Genomic DNA, 24,288 nt, shown 5'->3' with positions numbered 1-24,288 from the left:
AAAAAATCTCTCAAAGGGGGGCCGAAATAGGGGGGTTATTTAGGGTCCATTTTTGCAAATTTTGACCGAAACGAATGAAATTTAACTCAAAGTTAGCTCATTGATAGGTTAATCTAAATACGAAATTTGACATTTCCAAATTCAAAATGGCGGCCAAAATGGCCGACTGCCCACCCGACACATTTCTCTACCTATCTAAAAACTTGTTTAAGATAAGTTTAATTTGAAAAAGTCGTTAGATAGCCTAAAGATGGGGCTCTAAGAGGAAGATTATTATTTTTCAGAAAAAGTTATGGGTTGCCTATATTTAAGGGGTCAAAATTTGACATAATTTTGAACTAGATTTTCTCAAAAATGGCTCCAAGGAATTTGTGTATTTTTTGATGTAGTTTTGATATCCTCTAGGTAAATGGAATGACATCAGCCAGATTTCTTAATTCCCCATAAGAGGGGAGTTATGAATTTTTTATAAAAAAATATTCGGCTGCCCGTAACTTCCTTTGTAATAGAAACTAATATCTGAAATTTTGCAGATATACATGATACTTTATTATCTATTATAACAATAAATTTTACCCAAAATATGGCTTCCGGTTGAAACGGAAATGAAAAAAAAATCTTAATTTTTTTAGATACGCCCTGTATATTTTTACATATTTTGAAAGAATCCAAAATTACCTTTCCAATGACATAAAACTCGTTGCTGTAGCTCAAAAACTCGAAAAGTTACAGTAAATAGAAATTTTGCTATAATCTTGTGTGTGTTCTCTCTCACGCGATGATAGCAGAGCATTATTATAGGGCAGTGAATGAGGGTACTTGGCTCCGAATTCCATCCTACTACATCGATGTACTTGATATTTTCACAGAAGGTAGGGAATTGCTCAAGAAACAAAATCTACCCTATATACTATGGCGCTTTTTATCTTGGGGCGGTTCCCACCCCTTCAAGGGGGTGAAAAATTTGTTGGTCAAAATAACGAAAGTGGCTAGAAAACCTATTTCTAAGCAAAAACTGGTCTATACTTTTTTTTTGAGAACTCGATACTTTTTGAGTTATGCGTAGTTGAAAATTGGCCATTTTCATTGAAAAATTACACCTTTTCGGACGGTTTTTTGTGAATACCTTAAAAACTATACATCGAACTAAAAACACTGTATAAAACATTTTTTTAGATTATAAATAATAAAGAGATTCGTTCCTTCGTAAATGTTCTGTTAATAATACAAAAAGATATATGGTAGGTGAAAAAGAGTTTGCTTTTTTGGTGCATGCTCAAATTGGTGTATTCAAGTTGAAATAACAGAGGAACGGTAGGTTTTAGGTGTGTAATGCTATCAACGCCTTTTGTAGTGTTTGAAAAGGCCTTTAAAACGAGCACCGTTAGATCGACGCTGTCAAGCCAAAACGGCATAAACGACAATAAATTGATTTTTCAAGAAAGCCAAAAAACTGATTATTTTTATTTTTACCAATTCTGCTTATCTGCACAGTGACTCAAAAAAATTGGTGATTTTTTTTTCAAATTTTAATATTTTATGAACATTAATGTGGCTGAAAATACTGTCTGAAATAAATTAAAAACTAGAAAATGGCGCTTATGTCCAATCAAGATATAACATTGGTGAAAATGCCAAACGTACCTCTGGCGTTTGTGTCGATCGCATCGTTGTAAGGTTAGCCAATATGGCGCTTAAAAGGGATAGTTTAAACATATTGTACAAATCTCATTGTTGTCTAATTACTTCAAAGATAATACAGTAACATTTTCGAAAGCAATCAAAGATAAATCTAGTTAAAATTGAAAAACCATCTTAATTGATTCTTTGCATTTTTGCATAAAATTTGATTTTTGAGCATGTTCCACCAATTTTAAATAGAAATAAACATCATATTTAGATTCAGCGACCTCGAAAACATAAAGAATCATCAAAATTTGTCATTCACCTTAAAGTTGATTTTCGTGGTCGGTATAACATCATTTTAGGGGTTGCTGCCGCTTGCCTAACACTAGGTGTGCGATTTTTAAAGTCATATAACTTTTTTCCTATTACATATTTTGACTGGAAATTTTTCAGAAAACTTCTTCATCACTTATATTTTAATACTGTATTGGTTAAAATTATAAGCTAAAAACTTCGTCGCTCAACTTTTTTAATTAAACATGAAACTAACGAAATCTGACGACAAAATGTTTAAAAATTAATAACTCCTTTTTGAATTCGTTTAAACACTTTAGACAAAGCTCGTTGGTATCTAAATACTTAAAAAATGACACAGTAAAATTTTCAAAAAGAAATATTTACAGCGACCAAAGATACAGTGAGGTAAAGTTGAAAAATCATCAAAATTGATTTTTTGAATTTTTACATGAAATTTGATTTTTGAACATGTTCCACCAATTCTAGATAAAAATAAACTTCATATTCGGATTCAGCTACCTCGAAAATATAAAGAATTATAAAAATTTGCCATTCACCTCCCATGGTCGCTTTTTCGATTTCTAAGCCTCAAATTAGGAGTGTGCCGTTCGCCGCCGTGTAAGTGAGCTATGGAGTGACGTCAGAATTACGCCTCTTTTCGCTTTGACAAGTTGTTGCTAAATCAGTTTTAAGCGTACCCTAATTATTAATTGTAATTCTATATTTTTGATAGATTAATAATATAATTTGTGTGTTAATTTTAATTGATTTCATATTTTTAGTTTTGATTTGATTTTGTTCTAGTGTTACTTTTAGGTGATATTATTCTAGGTATATAAGGTAAGAAATACTTAAATTTTTAAAATATGTTAAATAATGTTGTTTTGAAGCTATTTTCTTGTGGCATTTTTGTAACTAACTATTTTTAATGGGAAATAAGCCACAATTTTACTAAAAAAATGATTTTATTAACGTCCAAATAGGATCCGATTTAACCGTCGAAACGTTAATAAAAACATTTTTTTAGTAAATTTGTGGCTTATTAGACAAGCCGAAAACGGCGGGTTCGTCGGAGAAAATATTCCCATGACATTTTTTGCATAATCACGTTCGTGAGACATCCCAGAATAAGGTTCAAGAAGTCGCCCAAGGGAAAAGTGGTCCAAATTAAAAAAAAAAAAAATTTTTAATCAAATTGCAAAAATCAATATTTTTGGCCCGGACAAATTTTGTTTAGATTTTTTGGACCATTCTGGATAAAAAAGATCTCTTATAATTTTTCTCTAAAGTTGATCGTTTTCGAGATATAAACAATTTAAAATTGAAAAAAACGAAAAATGGCGATTTTCAAGGCTTAATAACTCTATTAAAAGTTATTACTATGAAAATCAGAAAGTGACTAAATCAAAGTTTAAAGCACCCCCTACAAGATCCTGGAGAAATTTTTGTCATTATTTTATTACTAAGCTGTTATTTTTAAGTAATAATAATGAGCGCCTGCACGTATCAGGTGCCCGTCTATAGTGAGTGCAAGAGAGATGCCATTCCGGTAGTGTATCTTACTCGCACTCACATTTACAGTTGCGTCAATGCGATCTTACGGCTTATTGTTAATGATTAAAAATAACAGCTTACTAATTAAATAATGACAAAAATTTCTCCAGCATCTTGTAGGGGGTGCTTTAAACTTTGATTTAGTCACTTTCTGATTTTCATAGTATTCTCCTTTTCATGAACATTTTTCAGTGCGTCACAAATTATAGAAAAAAAGGTAAGTCCGTGATAATACATATTTATGACATTTATTCTAACGTGACATTTTAGTTAAATCTGACAGTTGTCAAATTTTATGATTAATTATTTATATGGGAAATAAGCCACAATTAAAATGAAAAAAATAATTTTATTAAAATATATATATATATTTTATATATAAATTATTAAAAATAATTTTTTAATATTTATTAAAAAATTATTAAAAATAAATTTAAATTAATTTTATTAATTAATAATTATAATAACGGTAGAATGCAGTAGGATGTGGTTACCCATACTGAAAGAGGAAGTCAATAGAAAGAAAATACCAAGATTAGTAAGTCAATAATATCGAGCTAGTACATATTTTATATTTTAATATTACTTATATATCTAGTATTATTAATATTATTTATAATTTAAACATGTTACAAGTCAGAATTTGGTATTATTTTTTGAGAGTAAATTAATGTAAGACCAAATACTTACGATGTCGGGATAGTATCACAGGTTTTTCCTGGTTTTCCCTTGTGATTTACTATGAAGTCTCTAACGCGAGAATTTTACTGTCGTTGCATTTGGTTGTCTTTTTAAAGACATATCACATGCTATAATTTTTTATGACGGATATTCTTGAGTTGGGGTTAATTTCATGTAATCGAATGAACTATCTTTCAGTAAGTCGTACCAGGAACGCAACTCATAAATATTGGCAACATCATTTTAAAGTCTTCTACTTTAAAATGTATAATATATGTCTGAATTGCCAATATAAATGAGTGAGATTAAATAAATTATTAGAAGAATTTTTTTGCTTAGCAACAACACTTTAGTTTATTTTAGTAATATTTTGTATTTTGACAACGGCACCCGATTTGGGCGTCGAAACGTTAATAAAATTATTTTTTTCATTTTAATTGTGGCTTATTTCCCATATAAATAATTAATCATAAAAATGCCACAAGGAAATAGCTTCAGAACAACATTGTCAAATTTTATTTTCAATTTGGAATAAAACCAAATCAATTGTGTCTATTGCATTTATAAAATGGTATTTTCTTTCATTTGTATAGTCTTATAAATTGTACAGATTATATTGATAATATTATTATTTTATTTAATAAATAATTCTTTTTTGATTATGGCGCCATCTATCGACAACTAGAATAATCACCGAACTAGAATAATTACCGAAGTATTCCCAGACGTGCCTTTTTTTCTGTCACATACAATTTAATGCGTTAGAGAGAAATCGAAAAACTGTGACGCACTGAAAGATGATCATGAGAAAAAGAATAATAACTTTTAACAGAGTTATTAAGCCTTGAAAATCGCCATTTTTAGTTTTTTTCAAGTTTAAATCGTTTATGGTACATTCCATGTCAAATCACTCAGGCAAAAAATTTTGGATCTCCGATTTGTCTGAAAATTGGTATATAGCTTCTGAGGGACGTAAAAATACGATATTTAAGGGCAAAAAATCTTCTTCTTTTTTTTCTCAAAATTGTTATTTTATGCGATTTTACAGTGATTTGGTGTTTATTTAAACAAATTTGCATTTTCTGTCGTAAAGTATCAATGAAAAACATAATATTTTAATAGAAAGTACTCAAAAATGTCATTATATGGCATTATAACAAGTTATTTTGATTCAAAACAAGTTTTTGACCAAATTTTATAGTGTAAAAAACGTTAAAATACCGTTTTTTACATTTTCCTCCATTCCCAAAATACATCAGTCGGGATAGCATATAACCTTGAATGTCGAGCTGCCCAAAATTTTATTTTTCTGATCTTTAGGGGAGTCAATAGTAGCCTAAATTTAAAATCATGAATGAATTCCTCCGTTACGTTAGCCGCCATCTTGATTTTAAAGGAGAACCTGTTTTGCTCAATATCTCCGCCATTTTTTAACTTTTCGACAAAAATGGTAGGAACTGAAATTGTTCCAAATAAATTGTATTTACAATTATTACAACTTCTTTTAACAATTTTTGTCGTGAGGTCGATATTTTCGAGTTAATTGTACTTACAGTAGACGCCTATATTTTTGACTATAATATTGTATGTAACATTTTTGGTATTGTAATATAATTCAAATCCTTCTCACCACTTAAAGTCCTATGTTTTGTCTATCTGTGGACAAATTTTCAGCCAAATCGATTGTGATGTATTTTGGGAATGGAGAAAAATGTAAAAAACGGTATTTTAACGTTTTCTACACTATAAAATTTAATCAAAAGCTTGTTTTGAATTAAAGTAACTTGCTATAATGCCATATAATGACATTTTTGAGTCCCTTCTATTAAAATATTATGTTTTCCATTGATACTTTACGATAGAAAATGCAAATTTGTATAAATAAACACCAAATCACTGTAAAATCGCATAAAATAACATTTTGAGAAAAAAAGAAGAAGAAGATTTTTTGACCTTAAATATCTTATTTTTACGTCCCGCAGAAGCTACATACCAATTTTCAGACAAATCGGAGGTCCGAAATTTTTTTTGCTCCAAAATTGAGTGATTTGAAATGGAATGACCCTTATACCTCGAAAACGATCAACTTTAGAGAAAAATTATAACAGATCTTATTTGTCCAGAATGGTCCAAAAAATCTAAACTAAATTTGTCCGGGCCAAAAATCCTGATTTTTGCAATTTGATTAAAAAAAATTATTAAAAAAAAATTTGGACCACTTTTCTCGTGGGCGACTTCTTGAACCTTATACAGCTTAGTAATAAAATAATGATAAAAATTTCTCCAGGATCTTGTAGGGGGTGCTGTAAACTTTGATTTAGTCACTTTCTGATTTTCATAGTAATAACTTTTAATAGAGTTATTAAGCCTTGAAAATCGTCATTTTTCGTTTTTTTTTTCAATTCTAAATTGTTTATACCTCGAAAACGATCAACTTTAGAGAAAAATTATGGGAAATCTTTTTTGTCCAGAATGGTCCAAAAAATCTAAACAAAATTTGTCAGGGCCAAAAATATTGATTTTACTTTATCGTACTATATACGTAGTATAGTATAATAGATAAAGTTGTAGGATCGTGCAAAAAAAAATTTTCAGATTTCACTTTTTTTCGACGTTTTGAGTCCCCCTGAGTCTAAAAAGCAAATAAAAAAACATACTTTATCGTACTATATACGTAGTATAGTATAATAGATAAAGTTATAGGATCGTGCAAAAAAAAATTTTTCAGATTTCACTTTTTTTCGACGTTTTGAGTCCCCCTGAGTCTAAAAAGCAAATAAAAAAAACATGTCGGAAGTATGTACGTACGTACGTACGTACGTATGTCGCCACCGCCCAGCAAAAACTACTGGACCGATTTTGATGAAATTCGGTATGAGTAAGTTTAAGAGAATTTTGTCGAGAAACTAAGCTTTTCAAAAAAACCTCTCAAAGGGGGGCCGAAATAGGGGGGTTATTTAGGGCCCATTTTAGCAAATTTTGACCGAAATGAATGAAATTCAACTCAAAGTAAGCTCATCGATAGGTAAATAAAAATACGAAATTTGACATTTCCAAATTCAAAATGGCGGCTAACATGGCCGACCGCCCACCCGACACATTTCCCTATCTATCTAAAAACTTGTTTAAGATAAGTTTAATTTGAAAAAGTCGTTATATAGCATAAAGATGGGGCTATAAGAAGGATGTTATCGTTTTTCAGAAAAAGTTACGGGTTGCCTATATTTAAGGGGTCAAATTTTGACATAAATTTGAACTAGATTTTCTCAAAAAGGGCTCCAAGGAATTTTTTTATTTTTTGATATATTTTTGATATCCTATCAGTAAATTGAATGACATTAGTCATATATCTTAACTCCCCATAGGAGGGGAGTTATGAATTTTTTATAAAAAAATATTCGAGTGCCCGTAACTTCCTTCTTAATAGAAACTAAAATTTGAAATTTTGCAGACATATATGGTACTTTATTATCTATTATCACAATAAATTTTACCAAAAATATGGCTTCCGGTTGAACCGGAAATGAATAAAAAATCTTAATTTTTTTAGATACTCCCTGTATATTTTAACATATTTTGAAAGAATGCAAAATTACCTTTCCAATTACATAAAATTCATTGCTGTAGCTCAAAAACTCGAAAAGTTACGGTAAATAGAAATTTTGCTATAATCTTATGTGTGTCCTCTCTCACGCGTTCATAGCAGAGCATTATTGTAGGGCAGTCAATGAGGGTATTTGGCTCCGAATTCCATCCTACTACATTGATGTACTTGATATTTTCACAGTAAGTAGGGGAATAGCTCAAGAAACAAAATCTACCCTATATACTATGGCGCTTTTATCTTGGGGCGGTTCCCACTTCTTCAAGGGGGTGGAAAATTTGTTGGTCAAAATAAGCACGGAAGTGGCTAAAGAACCTATTTCTAAGCAAAACTGGTCTATACTTTTTTTTTGAGAACTCAATACTTTTTGAGTTATGCGTAGTTGAAAATTGGCCATTTTCATTGAAAAATGACACCTTTTCGGACGGAATTTTTTGTGAATACCTTAAAAACTATGCATCGTACTAAAAACACTATATAAAACATTTTTTAGATTATAAATAATAAAGAAATTCGTTCCTTCGTAAATGTTCTATTTATAATACAAAAAGAGATATGGTAGGTGAAAATAGTTTGTTTTTTGGTGCATGCTCAAATTGGTGTATTCAACTTGAAATAACAGAGGAACGGTAGTTTTAGGTGTATAATGCTACCAACACCTTTTGTAGTGTTTGAAAAGGCCTTTAAACGAGCACCGTTAAATGTCGCTTACTTACAAACTAAGCGAGATATGGTGCAAAAAAATATATGACTAATGTACTTTAAGGAAAAATGAAAAGTATATACATTTAACTCCCCATCCACCATAATTTAAATGCATTGTTTTCCTTCTACAATACCTTTTAATATATATAGTGTTATTTCTACTTTCAAAAGTTGAACGGGTTTAAAATGAATGGTTTTTGTAAAAAATGTGATCAAATTATAGAATGAATTTTTAAATTTTCTTAAAAATCTTCCTTTTTTCTCCATGTAATTCGAAAATAAAAATATTTCACCCCTGAGAAGTGGTGGGAACTTCCCCCATGATAGAAGCGCCATAGGTATATAGGAGTAGACTTTGAATTAGCAGATTGGGCTACTCCCAAAATTTCATTAAAATCCATGCAGTAGGATAGATTTGGAGATAATATCTTGTTCTTAATCTCGTGCATTGACTGGCGTAATCGAAATAGAATGAAATGCAAATATTGTAAACTATTAATTTCTCAGAAAAATGAACTAATTTGAATGAAAGTATGACTATAATATTCTATTGATTTATGCAATAATCTACACATCTATAGTGTGTCCTCGAAATATGGCATCGAACATTTTCTCAAATGCAGGAATTAATGATGCGTAGTAAACTATAAAATACTTCTAAGTACAGTAGGTGTTTCTAAAATATCAAAATAACGAGTAACTTTGTTATTTTTATAGAATATAGAGCAGTATCTAGTACCATAACGATAATAGATCGGTACGATAAAGTTCTCGGGCGGCCCTTCCGTCCAGCGTTTTTGTCTTATGTTCAGAAGGTGTTCTCGAGCACCTCTACCTTTGGTTAATCTAGTTTGCTCTTGGGGTATTTCTCTTTACTTTGTAGGAAAATTATTACTGTCACATTGATTCTGCCTAGCATTATTTTACTGACATGTGAGATAAGGAAGATGGTTCTATACTTATTTTCATGAGCATTTTTCAGTGCTTCACAAATGATAAAAAAAAAGGTAAGTCCGTGATAATATACATTTTAGTGACATGACATTTTAGTTAAATCTGACAGTTGTCACATTTTATTTGCAATTTGGCATAAAATCAAATCAATTGTGTTTATTGCATTTATAAAATGGTATGTTCTTTGATTTGTATAGTCTTATAAATTGTACAGATTATATTCGTAGATATATTATATAATTCATAAATAATTTTTTTTTCGATTATAACACCATCTATTGACAACTAGAATAAATGTTATAAATGTCACCAACGAAATGTAATCACCAACGTGCGTTTTTTTCTGTCACATGCAATTTAACGCGTTAGAAAGAAATCGAAAAACTGTAACACACTGAAAGATCCTCATGAGAAAATGCATAGTAATCACATTTATGGAAGCTGCCTTTTTATTGTATTGTCATTATTGTAGATTTTGTCCAGTCATCTGGCCATTGCTTGGAATGCCATATTTTGTTACAGAGCCTGTAAAGCAATTTTATTCCTTTGATTATATCTGGACCTGGTGCATTGTTATACTTGGTGTACTGACCAGTCTTATTTCAATCTCGCCTATATTAGGTTGTTCTTCCATTTCTTCAGAGGCTTGGTGAACAAGTTCATGACATTGATGACCTTTATATGAAGAGTACAGGGGAAAAACAGGAAATGTCACATTTTATACATATTGAGATAAACACCAATAAAGGTTTAATTCTTATGATATCTAAAAACTACTTAGGAAATTCTTAGCGGAATTCTAGCAATTATTAGTCTATAATTTTAATATAATATTAATCTATATTAACTTATTAATTTAATAATGCACAAAAAAACTACTAACAATCCTTATTTATGTTCAGTGGCGTGCGGACAATCTTGTTCCTTCGACTGGATACAAATTCTTAAAAAATTTATAATCTTTCTGGTTATTATTCTGAATCGATAGTCTAGTCGATAGCATAGGCGTAACCAGGGGGAGTTTTGGGGGTTGTAACACCCCCCCCATTGGGATGTACTTTGAGCTCTATACGCTAACACCATAGCCCTCAGAGACCTTCCAGTAGTTGTAACCCCCCCCCCCCCCTTAGGATCATCCTGGTTACGCCTATGGTCGATAGTACTCAGTGTTTGCTACCACATGGCGAGAAAAGCCAAAATTCATGAAAAAGTGACATTCCTTGTTTTTTCCCTGTACTCTTCTTATATACAGGGTGGGGCATTAGTGTGACAAAGTCCAATTACTCGTTTGTTGTAAGAGATACGAAAAAAAGTTATTTAGGTAAAAGTTGGGGCACACATAGTACCATATTTTAAAAATATTTTCAAATATACAGGGGCGTCCGAATTGACAGGGTGACAAAAACTTATGTTTTATTAAATGGAACACCCTGTATATTTTTACATTTTTGAATTCTTCTCGATGTTTCCTTTCTTAAAATATATGGTTTTGTAATATTATACGAGGTAGTTTAAAAGTTAATTATGTAGCAAAATCTACACCCTGTAGAATTGTAGTGATTTGACATCAAATTTTCTATTTACATTTAAACGATTTTTAGTATAGTCTACTACTGTTAATCATTAATAGTATAGCGAAATGTTTAATTTTAGTATACAGGGTGGGTCGAAACTCGGAATGAGTATTTTCTGAGTTTTCTTAAATGGAACACCCTGTATTTTAGTATTGTAATGAAATTATATTTTATGGTACTTTTTTATTTCTTAAGCATTCCCTATACCTAAGTGCTTTAATTTGTAAGTTATTCGACATTCTTTAAGAAAACATTAATTGCAACAAAAATTACGTAAAATTTCATTAAGTAGCCGTGAAAATATCCAATCAAAAGTAATTTTTCAAAAAAAAATACATAATAATCTAGCCTGATCCTTAATTTATTAATATTGGATGAGATATCCAAATACATTCGTAGTTAAGTTTGTTGGTGTTTAAAATATGAATCAAACATACAAAATTCTGCCTAGTTGGCTATGTCACAAAATTTGCTTAAACATTTGACATTATACTATTTATATAGTTCCAGTTGATTTGATACACATTACTAATATTAATTTTCTAATGAGTAACGGATTAAAATGGCTTTGTGCTAGGAGAGTATAACAAAAATGAGCTACTTGCAATAAAAATTTATCATCAGCAATTTCCTGATAGACGACAACCAAAAAGAGAAACTTTTGAAAGTATACTAAAACGGTTTCAACAGACTAGATACTTAGATTGTAAGAACGATTGTACTAATATGCAGATCCTCAGTGACACTAAGGATTACATTTAATTGCTGTTTTCTTCACTTACAATACTTCTTATTCGAGCAGATTTATCATAATCTAAGTGATCAGTCCCGTTGAAACCGTTCTAGTATATTTTTAAACGTTTCTCTTCTTAGTTGTCGTCTATCAGGGAATTTCTGATGAAAAATTCTTATTGCTAGTAGCACATTTTTGTTATATTCCACTAGCACCAAAACCTTATTATTCAGTTTCTCATAAGAAAAATACATATTAGTAATGGTAACAAAGCAACTGGATCTATAAAAATAGTATAATGTCAAATTCTTAAGGAAATTTAGTGTCATAGCCGACTAGGTAGAAAATTGTATGTTTTTATTAATATTTTGCGCACCAACAACCTTAACTACGAATTTATTTGGATAGTTCATGCAATAGTAATAAATTAAGGATCAGACTAGATTATGATGTATTTTCTTTTCCAAAAATGATTTTTATTAAATATTCTCACAGCCACCTAATAATATTTCACGTAATTTTTCTTGCAATTAATATTGCTTAAAGAATCACGAATAACTTACAAATTAAAGCACTTAGGTATAGGGAATGCTTAAGAAATAAAAAAGTTCCATAAAATATCATTTTATTACAATACTTAAATACAGGGTATTCCATTTAAGAAAATTCAGAAAATACTAATTCCGAGTTTCGACCCACCCTGTATACTAAAATTACACATTTCGCTATACTGTTAATGTTTAACAATAGTAGACTATATTAAAAATCATTTGAACATAAAATAAAAATTTGATGTCAAATCACTAAAATTCTACAGGCTGTAGATTTTGCTACGAAATTAACAAAAAACGTAATTAACTTTTAAACTACCTCGTATAATATTACAAAACCATATATTTTTAGAAATGAAACATCGAGGAGAATCCAAAAATGTAAAAATATACAGGGTGTTCTATTAAAAAAAACATAAGTTTGTGTCACCCTGTCAATACAGACGACCCTGTATATTTAAAAATATTTTTAAATTATGGTACTATGTGTTCCCCAACTTTTACCTAAATAACTTTTTTTCGTATCTCTTAAGACAAACGAGTAATTGGACTTTGTCACACTAATGCCCCACCCTGTAGATCACATTAATATACCTACATGTCTCTTAGACCTGGATCCCACGTACCAAAAAAAGTTAATTAACAGCAAGCTGAAAATTTGTTAATAGCTTAACGGTGTCTAGCCGGACAAACTTTGATGTACAGAAACACTAGAACAGGGGAAGTTTTAATTGTGGAACAGGTTAAAAATTTGGAACGTCGGACTACAAAAACGTTCCATGTATTTTGTCAGACAGAACTTCCAATTGATTTGTTACCATTTCAGTAATCAGACTGGTGTTTATTACCAACTGCGCATTTTAATGAGTGGAACACGAAGAACATGTCTAATGACAGGAATCATGTTGGTTAGTAATAGCACTCTGATTTTTGCATGAGAGTTTAATGAAAAGGTAACTTAATCAATTGGATGTTCTGTCTGACACAATATGTACATGGGACATTTTCGTAATCTGACATTCCAAATTTTTAAACTGTTCCACAATTAAAACTTCCTCTGTTCCAATGTTCCCGTACATCAAAGTTTGTCTGACTAGACACAGTCTAGCTACTAACAAATTTTCAGCTTGCTATTAATCAACTCTTTTTTGGTAGGCGGGATGCAGGCCTATCTGGTATATGTATGTTCTCTGTTGATTCACAGGGTTTCTGTTTGGTATTTAATGGCCCAAGTTCAGTCTTTAAAATCTATGATTATCTTGTTCCTTAAAGTCAATGGCTAAATTCTTGTTACGTAAATATGTTCTAAATAAATCTCTCAGCTGATTGTTTTGATTGTGGCTCTTAAGTTCTTTACATACAGTTGAGTCCGCGAGTCTTTACCCGCGCGTCATCATTTAAAGCATACGAAATAAGTCAGAAATCTATTTCACGCAACAACAAGTGACAGAAAGTGGCTACTGTTCCGATTACGATTTTACTATAAAATTTGACGTTATCAAATAAATAGCATCTCAAATGTAAGTTTTCATTTAAAATTTTTGGCAGAATTGCAGCTACATTTGAAGTACATAAATTCTTTTAATATCATTAGTAATTAATAAACAAACAATTTATAAAAAATTAAATTAAATATACAACAATGTTTACAGTGTGTTGATGTAATAGGTTTTTTTAATTATTTATTTAAAAGTATTTTGCAATATGTTGAGTGTCAAAAATAAACATAAGTAATGCCATTGACTAAGGACACGAAGGATTTTACCCACTGATAAAATCAAAGTACAATTTTTAAAACAGTTTTATAGGAAATAATATTATATTTTATAACTACTAACTAATTAATTGTCATTTTATTCACTTTGACGGAAACCTAAACACAATCACTTCTTTACTGTGTGAATGACGTTAGCTTTGTATGTTTTAAATATTAATTGCCAAATTATAATTACTTACCTTAAAATTTGAAAGTCCAATATAAAATTAGTTGTGAAAACAACTGTTTGTGTATAATAAAGAAACTTCAAAACGCAAAAATTCGACAAAAACCGCAAAAAATTCAACTGACTGACAGCCCAAAAAGTAAACAAAGCAGAAACGTCAAACAAATTGTGCTTAAAATATGAAAACATACCGAATCATCTTTTTTTGTACTTATCTCATTTCAATGCCCTGAGTCTAGATGGTTCACAAAAATAACATGTGTTTTAACTTAATAACAGACGGCAGCTGGTTTGTCATGAGTTTCATACGTGGAAGAGAATGATGCTAGATAAAAAGTATGTGTTTTATCTCGCCAGGTATTAATGACGCATGGGTAAAGACTCGCGGACTCAACTGTATATTGTGATGGTATTGTTGTTTATCAGCCTTGCATTTTCATTTTATTTCTTTGCTAATGTGTCTTAAACTAGCTTTTTCCCTTTCACTATGTTCGCCACTTTGACAAAGATTTCTTTTGTTCCCCACTATTTAAGTGATTCATCTATTACCCAGTGTTTCTTAGGATAGATCCAGGATGATTTAACTTTTGGCGATTAATTGGTGTTATTAGACAATTATGTAATAAAGAAAAAAAACTTATCAGATCTTTGGTATCAGATATGTGACATGGAATATTACCTGACTCTACTTACTTGTTGTTACTGGTGGTGGATTTATTGGCATCAACCTTTGTGGTACTATGGGAACCTGTCTGACAGGTGTACTGGGTGCTGATTTAGGCGTCGGACTGCTGTTGACTATTGGAGTAGTTATAGAGGTTGTTACAGGTGTTATTGTATTAATGGGATTAATCGAGGTTAACATCGAGCTGGAGGTACTGACTACTGTGACCGTTGTGCTGGTCACCGAGACTGACTGGTTTTGGCTACTTGGCGGAGTTTGAACAGGTGTTGGGGCCTAATAGAAAAAAAAAACAATAATTATTAAGTGACAGAATATTATATTTCATTACAAGACAATCAAATAGTACATAACAATACAAGTTAGACAATTCCTTCTCTACAATGCTATTGTTATAACAAAAGAAATGGAACAATATGGTAATGTTAATATTGATTTATCAGTGCTTTTGGTCTGAGAGACTGATGTTAGCTTTTGTGTCACTTGTATTGGAGTATAAAAAATATAAGTTAGTCTACATAATATACTGACAATAATGCCAAGAAGGTTGTTTATCGAAACTTTTGGGTATCAACTCCTTGAAAGTCACGTAAAAAACCATCAAAAATGAATTTAGCTGCTACAAATATAAAAAAGTTTTATATTTGAGAAAAGTAAAGTTCAGTTTCACCAAAAAGCTTTTGTGATTTCCATAGTACCATGTTACTTTCTAGGTTAAACAATAGGCAATAATTGTCATAGGAAGCTTTCCTGCAAGTTATCTGTAAACACCTAATATTAACTATAAAGATTGCTGCATATTATCATGCATGTAGCATTTCCAGCACATAGTGTAGTCTCCGAAAAACCTAATTTTACTGAAAGGTTTCTGATATAACTTCCAGACTAGGGTGATTCAAGATCTTATGTGAAAAACTCAAGTTGAATGTAAAAGCCAAGGGACCCCCAATTCTTTTCTAATTGATAAAAGAAATAAGGAACCAAAATATGAAAGCCGTAAGTCACTTGGAAGGCAGTGCTAAATAGTGTTAAAATAATGAAAACGGGAATATTTTTTATCGATTTTTGAAAAAATTACAAGACATGTTAGGATACAAAAACTTAATTTATTTCTTCATTTTACATTGGAACCCATGTTTAAAATAAGTAGGTACATTTTATGGTGAAGACCATAATAAAAATGAACTCTTTAAATTTTGTCTTTGAAAATGGATGGTTTCTGCAGGTTTTCTAGAACGGCCTTCTTTGTTGGCTCAGTCGGGACTTGTTTTTGATTAGCCTCTACAATCTGCAGTAACAGCTATTTTTCGTCCTCATCATTTGTTATGAGTTTGTTAAAATCTTGAAATAGTTTTACACCTCTTTCTGCGATGTCATTGACCACTTTTATTTTATTTACTGTATTTTTTGCCTCTTTAAACTCTGGGTCCTGTTCACTTGGGTGCTTGATTAAAAAGCTTTGCATAATGTTTAGCTTAGTAAACAACAACATTGTTCTTGTTCTACTATTTGCAAAATCTGCCAATTCACATTCATCACTTAAATCTAGCCAATTTTGGCACCCCCAGTAGTTTCTTATTTCCACCTGCATAGGAAACTAGCACTGGTAGTCTATCTACCTTTTGTGAACCTAAAATATCGGGCAGGATTTTGCTGTCAGAATGAACAACAATTGGTTCTTTGATGTCTAAGTTTGATTTAATCTCTGTTAAAAAATTCTGTCCTGCTGCTTCTCGTTTCCTTTTTACAGAACTTCTTGAAAGCGGTAATTCCGCAGGATCATATCCAAGTGCGGCAGCAATAGAAATGATAAGCCTTACAACTTCGCGATCGGAAACTTTATTCCTTTCTAAAGCCGCTGCCACATTCATGTAAAAAAAGGTTCTTCTTAGCCTTTGGTTCAGAAACGTCTTCGCTTTTGCAGTCTAAAACTTTGTCCAACTTTTTTTGGATGAAGGTTGATATAATTCATCATCAGAACCATTTTCAGAACTGTTTTTGGAACTTGAACAATCATTTAAGATATCATCGGGTGGATTAATAGAGGAAGACGTAGATTTTCCATAAGAAACAGCTTTTTCTCTTCTCTCCTTTTCTTTTTCAAAATTTTCTAGTGCTCTTTCTTGCTTTTTAACACCCTCTTTGTCTTGAGATGAATGAGCATGTTTCTCTCAGTTCTTTGGTGAATTAAAAAATCTTTGTCTTGTTGTATTTTCATGAGATTTAGAGCATCTGAATAGGCAATGTCGAAAAGCTTTTCAATATTGTCTATATATGATTGCTCGTTTGTTCTTTGTTTTTCCGTGTTTCTTCCTTTATTTTTCTTTAAAGGTAACCACTGTGAGTGCACACGTTCCAGTTTTTCAATTGAGTTCTTGGTATATTTAGCCGGGATTAGGGCTTTGCTCCAAACTTCATTCAATTTTTCAATTGTGTTATGACTAGCATTCTTGACATATTTTTTTCACTTAAAAAAAAGTGAAATCTTAACAAAGCTTTTTTTGTAGGAAGTTGGTTCTCCTTTGTTACAGGTTCTAAGTCCTTAACACCGATTAAGTAAACACTGTCTGCCTGACGCCTCTTAAGTGCAGTCATTTTGATTTAAATATATTTCAAACCTGAATAAAAAAAGGCGTTAAATACCCAAAAGTAACAAATATTTGATGTTTTAAACTTCTTTCCACTCCAGTACCCTCATGTTGAAACCGCTGAAAATGTTTAATATCAACTGTAATAAAGAGATCAACAGCTTTGTTAACTTCTGAATACTGAAAAACAAACAAACATACATTTTCTAAACTTAAGTGTTTTACGGAAATTTATGAAAACTAAATGTTGTTGAGCACTGCCTTCCATGTTCTAGATTCTAGAGTGTTAAGATTTGGCACAGATTATTCTTTTATTAGATATAACAAAATCGGAGGGTCCCTAGTCTTTAAAAAAACTTGAGTTTTTTAGACCACCCTATTCCAGACGGTGTGATTTGCAAATTTTTAACCCGGCACCTGCCACGTGGGGATCTACCAGCACCCCATAACATATTTTTATCAAATATTTGGTATTTCAAGTTTGGTAAGCGAGCTGTGCGTCATAGTAGCTTTCTATAATATTATATAGTATATATGTGTTAGTGTTTAAAGTGGTTATTTAGTGTCATTCTGAACTTATAGCTCTAAAGTCGAATTGGGGTGTCATCATCTGGCACTTTATGTTGTAAATTTTTTTTGTATTTTTGATATAAACAGGTCAAATTTACATTTTGTATTGAAATAACTGATTTAAATTATTAATATAGACTCTATACTCACTATATCTTAATTTTTTTAGATATTTTACTTGACTTCAGTTATTATGGTTTGGTACTTGCTAATTTGCTTATAACACCTTTTTCATTTTATTTTTCAACTTTTATAACATATTAGTGGCTAATAAGTTAATAAAACATGTTTATTTATATTCTTGTGTTACTCAACACATTATTTTGTTTTTTAAACAAGTGGATCACAGAAAATTGTTAAGGGGTGCTGTGAGATCCCCACGTGGCAGTTGGCGCCTTGCAAAGCCACGTGGCAGGTGCCGGGTTAAAACCATTTAATCATATTTTTTGGAAACTAAACGCTATGTGCTGAAAACTCTACGTACCTACATGATAATATGTATGCAGTGACCTTAAGCCTAAATAGGTTCAAGAATATTGCTAAAACAGCTTTCCTGTGTAATATTGTTGGTTATGGTGTAGCCCTGTCTACATACTCAAAAGATCAAGGTTGTTCCATAACCAGTTTACTTTGAGAGGGGTGTATCAACAACTTTCAAACAAGTATGTAAAAGTTGTCTTCTTAACCCTCCTGGAATTTAACATTCCTCATCAACTCCCTGAAAGTCACATAAAAAGCATCCAACACCTCCAGGACTTTCAAGAACAAAAACTTGAGAATAAATTAGATGGATAATATTTCTGACAATGATCAAGCTCCAACATATTCTACATTTAGTAGTTTTACTGATCTTACTGAAGGTGTGGAGAATATTGAATAAATTCAACAAGACAATTTCAGTTTGACCATAAAACTTTTATGATTTACATAGTACCATGTTACTTCCTAGGCTTTTAGAAATATTTAGTGACTTTTCGTTTTATATATTTTTTTTATTTTTAGAAAATAATTGTTATTGCATTTTATTAAAAAATATCTAAAATATTGTTTTATTACTATATTAACAAAGAAATATACTGGCAAATATTTCAAAATACATGCCACAATTTTGACATGGCAGTCTCTGAGATCCCCTGTTATCTTCTATGTTCTATGTAGAATTATGTATAATATCTGGAAGGTTAAGCAATTGGAAATCACAACAAAGTAACTTGATTATGAGTGTCAGAACATAAAGAACTTGCTGGTGACGAGATTGACAATAGTCCTCCCAAATAATTGGTTAATACTCCTTTTATCGAATCAAAACCATTAGTGTTCTAAAATACAACATTTACAGCTACAGTGTACAGACACCTACAGCATTTTCAATGAGCAAGCCATACGATGAAAGAAAGTAGACTTAAAAACTGATTATGTAGATGAGGACGAAATTCTGGGCAGTTGATCGTGGAGGAGAATGGTTGCAAATGAATAGAGTAGTTTGCTGAGAGAGGCCAGAGGAATTCTTGTCATTATATTCAGAAGCTGAACCTAAGCTTTGGATTTTGCGATACCAAGCTTGACACATTACAATCGACAACCAGTTATTTTTTATTCAGGCACAATGCCTTGTCGAGAATGCTCAGCTTATGCAATGAAATGCTACTTGATCCTTTCTGTCCAAGCATTAATGTCTTCAAAAGGCAGCTTCAGAGTTCATTGATTTAAATGTGATATTTTTCATCTTCTGCGATTGAATTTACTGTCTTATTTTACAAATTTTGTTGTTTAATTGTCTTTTATTCGTTGATTTTTGATGTTTTTTGTAGATGATTTTTACTTTAACTAATTTTTTTTTAAATCGTTTGTAAAGGGTTCTACCGTTGAAATAAATAAATAAAATAAAAATAAATGCTTTCACAGCAATGTGAAATTTTCAAAATCTATTATATTTTTTGTATTAATTTTAAATTTAACGACCTACATTTTTCCTCGATTATGCGAAAAGAATTGAAATAAGTGTCAGTACTTTTATTAGACAAAAAATCGAAAACTACTGGTACATAAAAACCGTTTTTAATTGCATTTTTTTTAAATGGATTACCCTATCTATAATTACATTTTTTTGTCTTACAAGTAATTTCTTGTCCTTGAACTGTCGCAGTTTGAAAACTTGCCTTCTGGACACTTTGAAGGTTGAGAAAATGCAAACCGTTTGACTTAATCAAAACGACTAAAAAATATAACCAAAATATTATGTATTTTAAAAATTCGATATTGTTTAAGGTTTCTTACAATGTCAGTATATATTATTGAACTAAAAAAATAAAGTTAAATAATAAAAACCAATTTATCTCAAAAAAGTGCAAGAGTCTTGCAGGTTGGTCTTGGTCTTGCAAGGTTCGGTCTTGGTCTTGTTCTTGCAACCAAAAGGCGGTCTTGGTCTTGCTGCAAGACCAAGACCGCAAGACCAAGACCAGTCTCGCTCATCACTAGATTCTCATTGAATCCTGAGCTCAGACATCACTGCTGTAATAGTATGTGCACACAAAAATGTATCGCTATTGATGGGATACCCAATTATTAATAATACAATACAGTATACTATAACACAGAAAGGGAAATTAAAAAAAAAACTTCAGAGCGTGGAAGATAGAAAAACTATGAAATATCTGGGACCACACCCATAAAATAAAAACGTAGGCCAGTGGAGAAATCCATACGTCAAAGACAACATATTATTAATGGAAATGGGTTATTTTACAATGTCCGTGAAGAAAACAAAAATTGTCCAAGCCACATGGCGCAACTTTTCGGAGAGTATTAATACTTTACATTAGCTTTTTGGATGTCTGTGTCTTGTGCAAACACCTAAAAAGAATTCCTTTTCCAAGAATCATCCATAGCCCGAAATGATTTAAATAAGATCATTTAAAAATATGAGAGATCATAAAATGATTTAAAATAAGAATTAGAAAGATTTATGCAAATTGAAAAGTGTATAATATAGTTAATTGAAAAGTACTTACAAAGTGTTCTTCACAATGGACAACAAAAGGAGTGGTTGCTTTCACCTCAACAAATGGACTGAAATAATTTTTGGGACAGTAATGTCGAAGATAATATGACACCACGCAGTTCCGGTCAAATGTCAAGTGACGTCAATACGTGCGTGACGATCCTGACATTTTTGTCATTTTTTCATATTTCTTCGGGTTTGCAAATGCAACATAATTAACCCATTTTTATTTATTAAAGTTAATAAAAGTGTTTTGTTAAATGTATTCTATTTTTTATTTAACCCAAAAACCTATTAAAGCTTGGAAAAGAAGTATTAAGTAACGTTTACACGTATCCAGTAACTGGCGCCAGTCTCACTGGAATGCGAGTGCTTGACTAAGACAGCGCTGGATAGGTTCGTTTACACGTATCCAGTAACTGGCGCCAATCTCACTGGCACTCTTATTAAAAATCCTAATACGGCCACTGAAACCACAGGTACGACAGCGCCAGCGACTGGAACGCTGTGTTTACACGTGTCTACAACCACTGGCACGGGGTTAGAGGGGACGCGGACGAGTGCCACTGGCACGAAAAATAGACCAGCCTTCTATTCGAGACAGCGCTGGCAGACAGCGCTGGACTGGAACAAAAAAGCGTTTACATGATGCCAGCACTGTCGTTCCAGTGCGACTGGCGCCAGTTACTGGATACATGTAAACGCGCCTTTGTTTAGTTGAAATTTAGTATTAACAAGAGCTCTGGATAATAGGTAAGAGACATAGAATACATCATCTAAGAATCATAGCTACAACCTGTTATGCACAACTTCCAGTTCAAACACGAAAGAAAATTGACAAAAAGGCAATCAAACGTTATTTGATTGGTTTAGACGAAGAAGATACAGAATTTTTGTTGAGGAAGAAACATTTTAAAAAACTGGTTTTCAGAAACGAGTTCAATTGGCTCCACAATACCTCCTTATAGAAAATAATTCTAAAAATGACCATGATTATATAGCTATTTCTCAATTAGAACAAAATGAGATCGATAATGAAATAATCTCACAGAATGGTGAAGATGACCATAAAAGAATCGGTAGATATGGAAACAAGAAGATATAACCTAAGAAATTGTGATCAAACTAAAAAGCCTTAACACAAATTTCCACTGCAGAACAAGTTACAGATGTGATGACCAAACCTCTAACGAGAATAAGATTCCACATCCTCTCAAAGACGGGACTGATGTAGATGCGAAAAACCTTTTTAATAACGGAAAGTGTTGAAATTTAGTAGGTATTAATAAGGTTTTGCTCATTGTATTCAGTGAATGTCATTCACGTTAGTGTGAATAATTTTAATGAAAACATCACTATTTTTAGTGCACATTTGCCTATTTTATCTTCAATAAATCCATAATCCACAAAAGTTTATATCTATTACTTTATCACTACGTTTCGTAAAAAGAAATTTAACATAAATAATCCGTAATTTTGTTACCAGAATGCTTCCACTCTTCATGTTATCCATAGGTTATTTCAAATTGGCGCCGCTAACTAGTCATGCATTGACGTCATGCGCAGAACCGAACAAATTTGAAACACTTTGGTGTCGTATCTCTGGAGGTTACCTGAACACATCAAATGAAAACATTACTATAACAGATTCAGAACATTATTTCTTCTTCATGTGCCTTGTCCATTCCAGACGTTGGTTATCATGATATTTATCATGTCTCATAATATGACTGACATATTACTATTGGGTATATTGTAACTAACTATGCTCTTACCACAATGTACAAAGCAATAGTTACTTCATTAATTTTGAAGCCCTTAAATTGTTGCGCAAGTATCAGAAGGAATTTTCTTCTAATTTTTATAAACAGTTATAAAAAAAATCAATCTAACCAAACACAAGACTTACCTGTGTCTGCTGAGCACTTCCGCTAGGTAAAGTCTCCACCAATTTCATCCCAATACAGGCCTTAGGTCCATAACTTTTACCTTCGACAGTAATTAACGATACTAACGTGTCGATCACACCATGATTAATAATAATATAGTTACAAGATTTCTCTCCTAGTGACGACAACGAATACAGACATTCCAAGGTGTAGATCAACAACATGACGTCATGGAGCGTGAGGAAAGAACACACATGTTTGTAGACGTGCTTCTGCAACAACCTCTGCATCACGTCCTCGTTCTGTTCGTTCTGGCTTAGTTTGTTCAATACTTCGAGGGACGTTAGACACGCAGCCCGGTCTTCGCTTTTTAAACCATGGTTCACGACTTTCAGCAATTTAGTAGCCAGCAGATCACTTTGTAAGTCTCTGATGATGAATTCCGAGGAAATGTTGCAAAGCATATCCATTCCTAGATTGCTAAGCACATTCCAACGGGAAATACTGCACAATAGTAAGAATCTTATAAACGAAGTGTTTTTCACTAGAATCGGAACATTTTCTTCAATAAAACTAAGGTTTCTTAGGATGGTAGCGATTTGTAGTACCCTCTGACCCACATAATCCTGCGTTCCTAAGGAACGTTTCAAACAAAACAAGTCACTATCGTCCGGAGTCAATTTTAATTTAAAACTATCACAATTCTCTTCGATTATCTCACAGTCCACGCTGTCCGCATTTTCTTCAGAGAGTTCGTCTGACTGTCCCGAAATGTTTAGGTCGATAATGGCAGCAATTTCTTCCTCCTGGCCAGCAATCAACGGTTCCGATTTTGAAGGTACCTCTGTTTCCGCAGCTTTGAACTTTGTTTCGTTTGTCAGATCCAGATATTCTTGCGATTCGAGCACATCTTTCCAGAAGTTGTGGATGGGTTTCTTTCTTATGACGTTGTAGAAGTGAGTGAACAGTTGTCGTGTGGAGCCTGAAAAATTAAAGACAATGTTAAAACATTTAAAAGGCATAACTGCCTAAACTAACGACATGAACTTTTTAAGTTACAACCAATGGATTTACATTTTCCAGCCGAATATTTCAAAACGACGCTCCAACGCTCCACAATGATTAACTCGTCCAACACTCTTTCTAAGTCCAATAAATAGTATTGTAAGCTAAATAAAACTACCTGCCTTACTAACTTATATGCAGATTGTAAAGTTCCTGTTTTCTTTGAGAAAAATTTCTCACTTGTGTACAAAATTTTTCTGGTGGGTGAAAGAAATGTGTAAAGGCCGCGTCTCACCATCAAATAATTTGATCAAACAGTTTGAGCAAACTT

The 24,288-nt window shown here is 31.9% G+C and overlaps 1 protein-coding gene across 7 annotated transcripts in view; it reads right to left on the bottom strand.

Annotated features, from left to right (window-relative positions):
- Positions 1 to 24,288, bottom strand: part of LOC114332463 (AT-rich interactive domain-containing protein 2) — a 330,994-nt gene that overhangs the window by 108,038 nt on the left and 198,668 nt on the right. For all 7 annotated transcript variants that reach the window (XM_050662174.1, XM_050662175.1, XM_050662177.1 and 4 more), the window contains exons 6-7: positions 22,973 to 23,934; positions 14,916 to 15,180 (exon numbers count right to left, since the gene is read on the bottom strand). In XM_050662174.1, coding sequence (XP_050518131.1) covers positions 14,916 to 15,180; positions 22,973 to 23,934 — 1,227 coding nt within the window. The remainder of the gene's footprint in view (positions 1 to 14,915; positions 15,181 to 22,972; positions 23,935 to 24,288) is intronic.

This window comes from Diabrotica virgifera, chromosome 9 (genome assembly GCF_917563875.1).
Source record: "Diabrotica virgifera virgifera chromosome 9, PGI_DIABVI_V3a".
Taxonomy (NCBI): domain Eukaryota; kingdom Metazoa; phylum Arthropoda; class Insecta; order Coleoptera; family Chrysomelidae; genus Diabrotica; species Diabrotica virgifera.
Note: the sequence above shows the minus strand (reverse complement) of the source record. Positions and strands in the feature narration are given on the sequence as shown.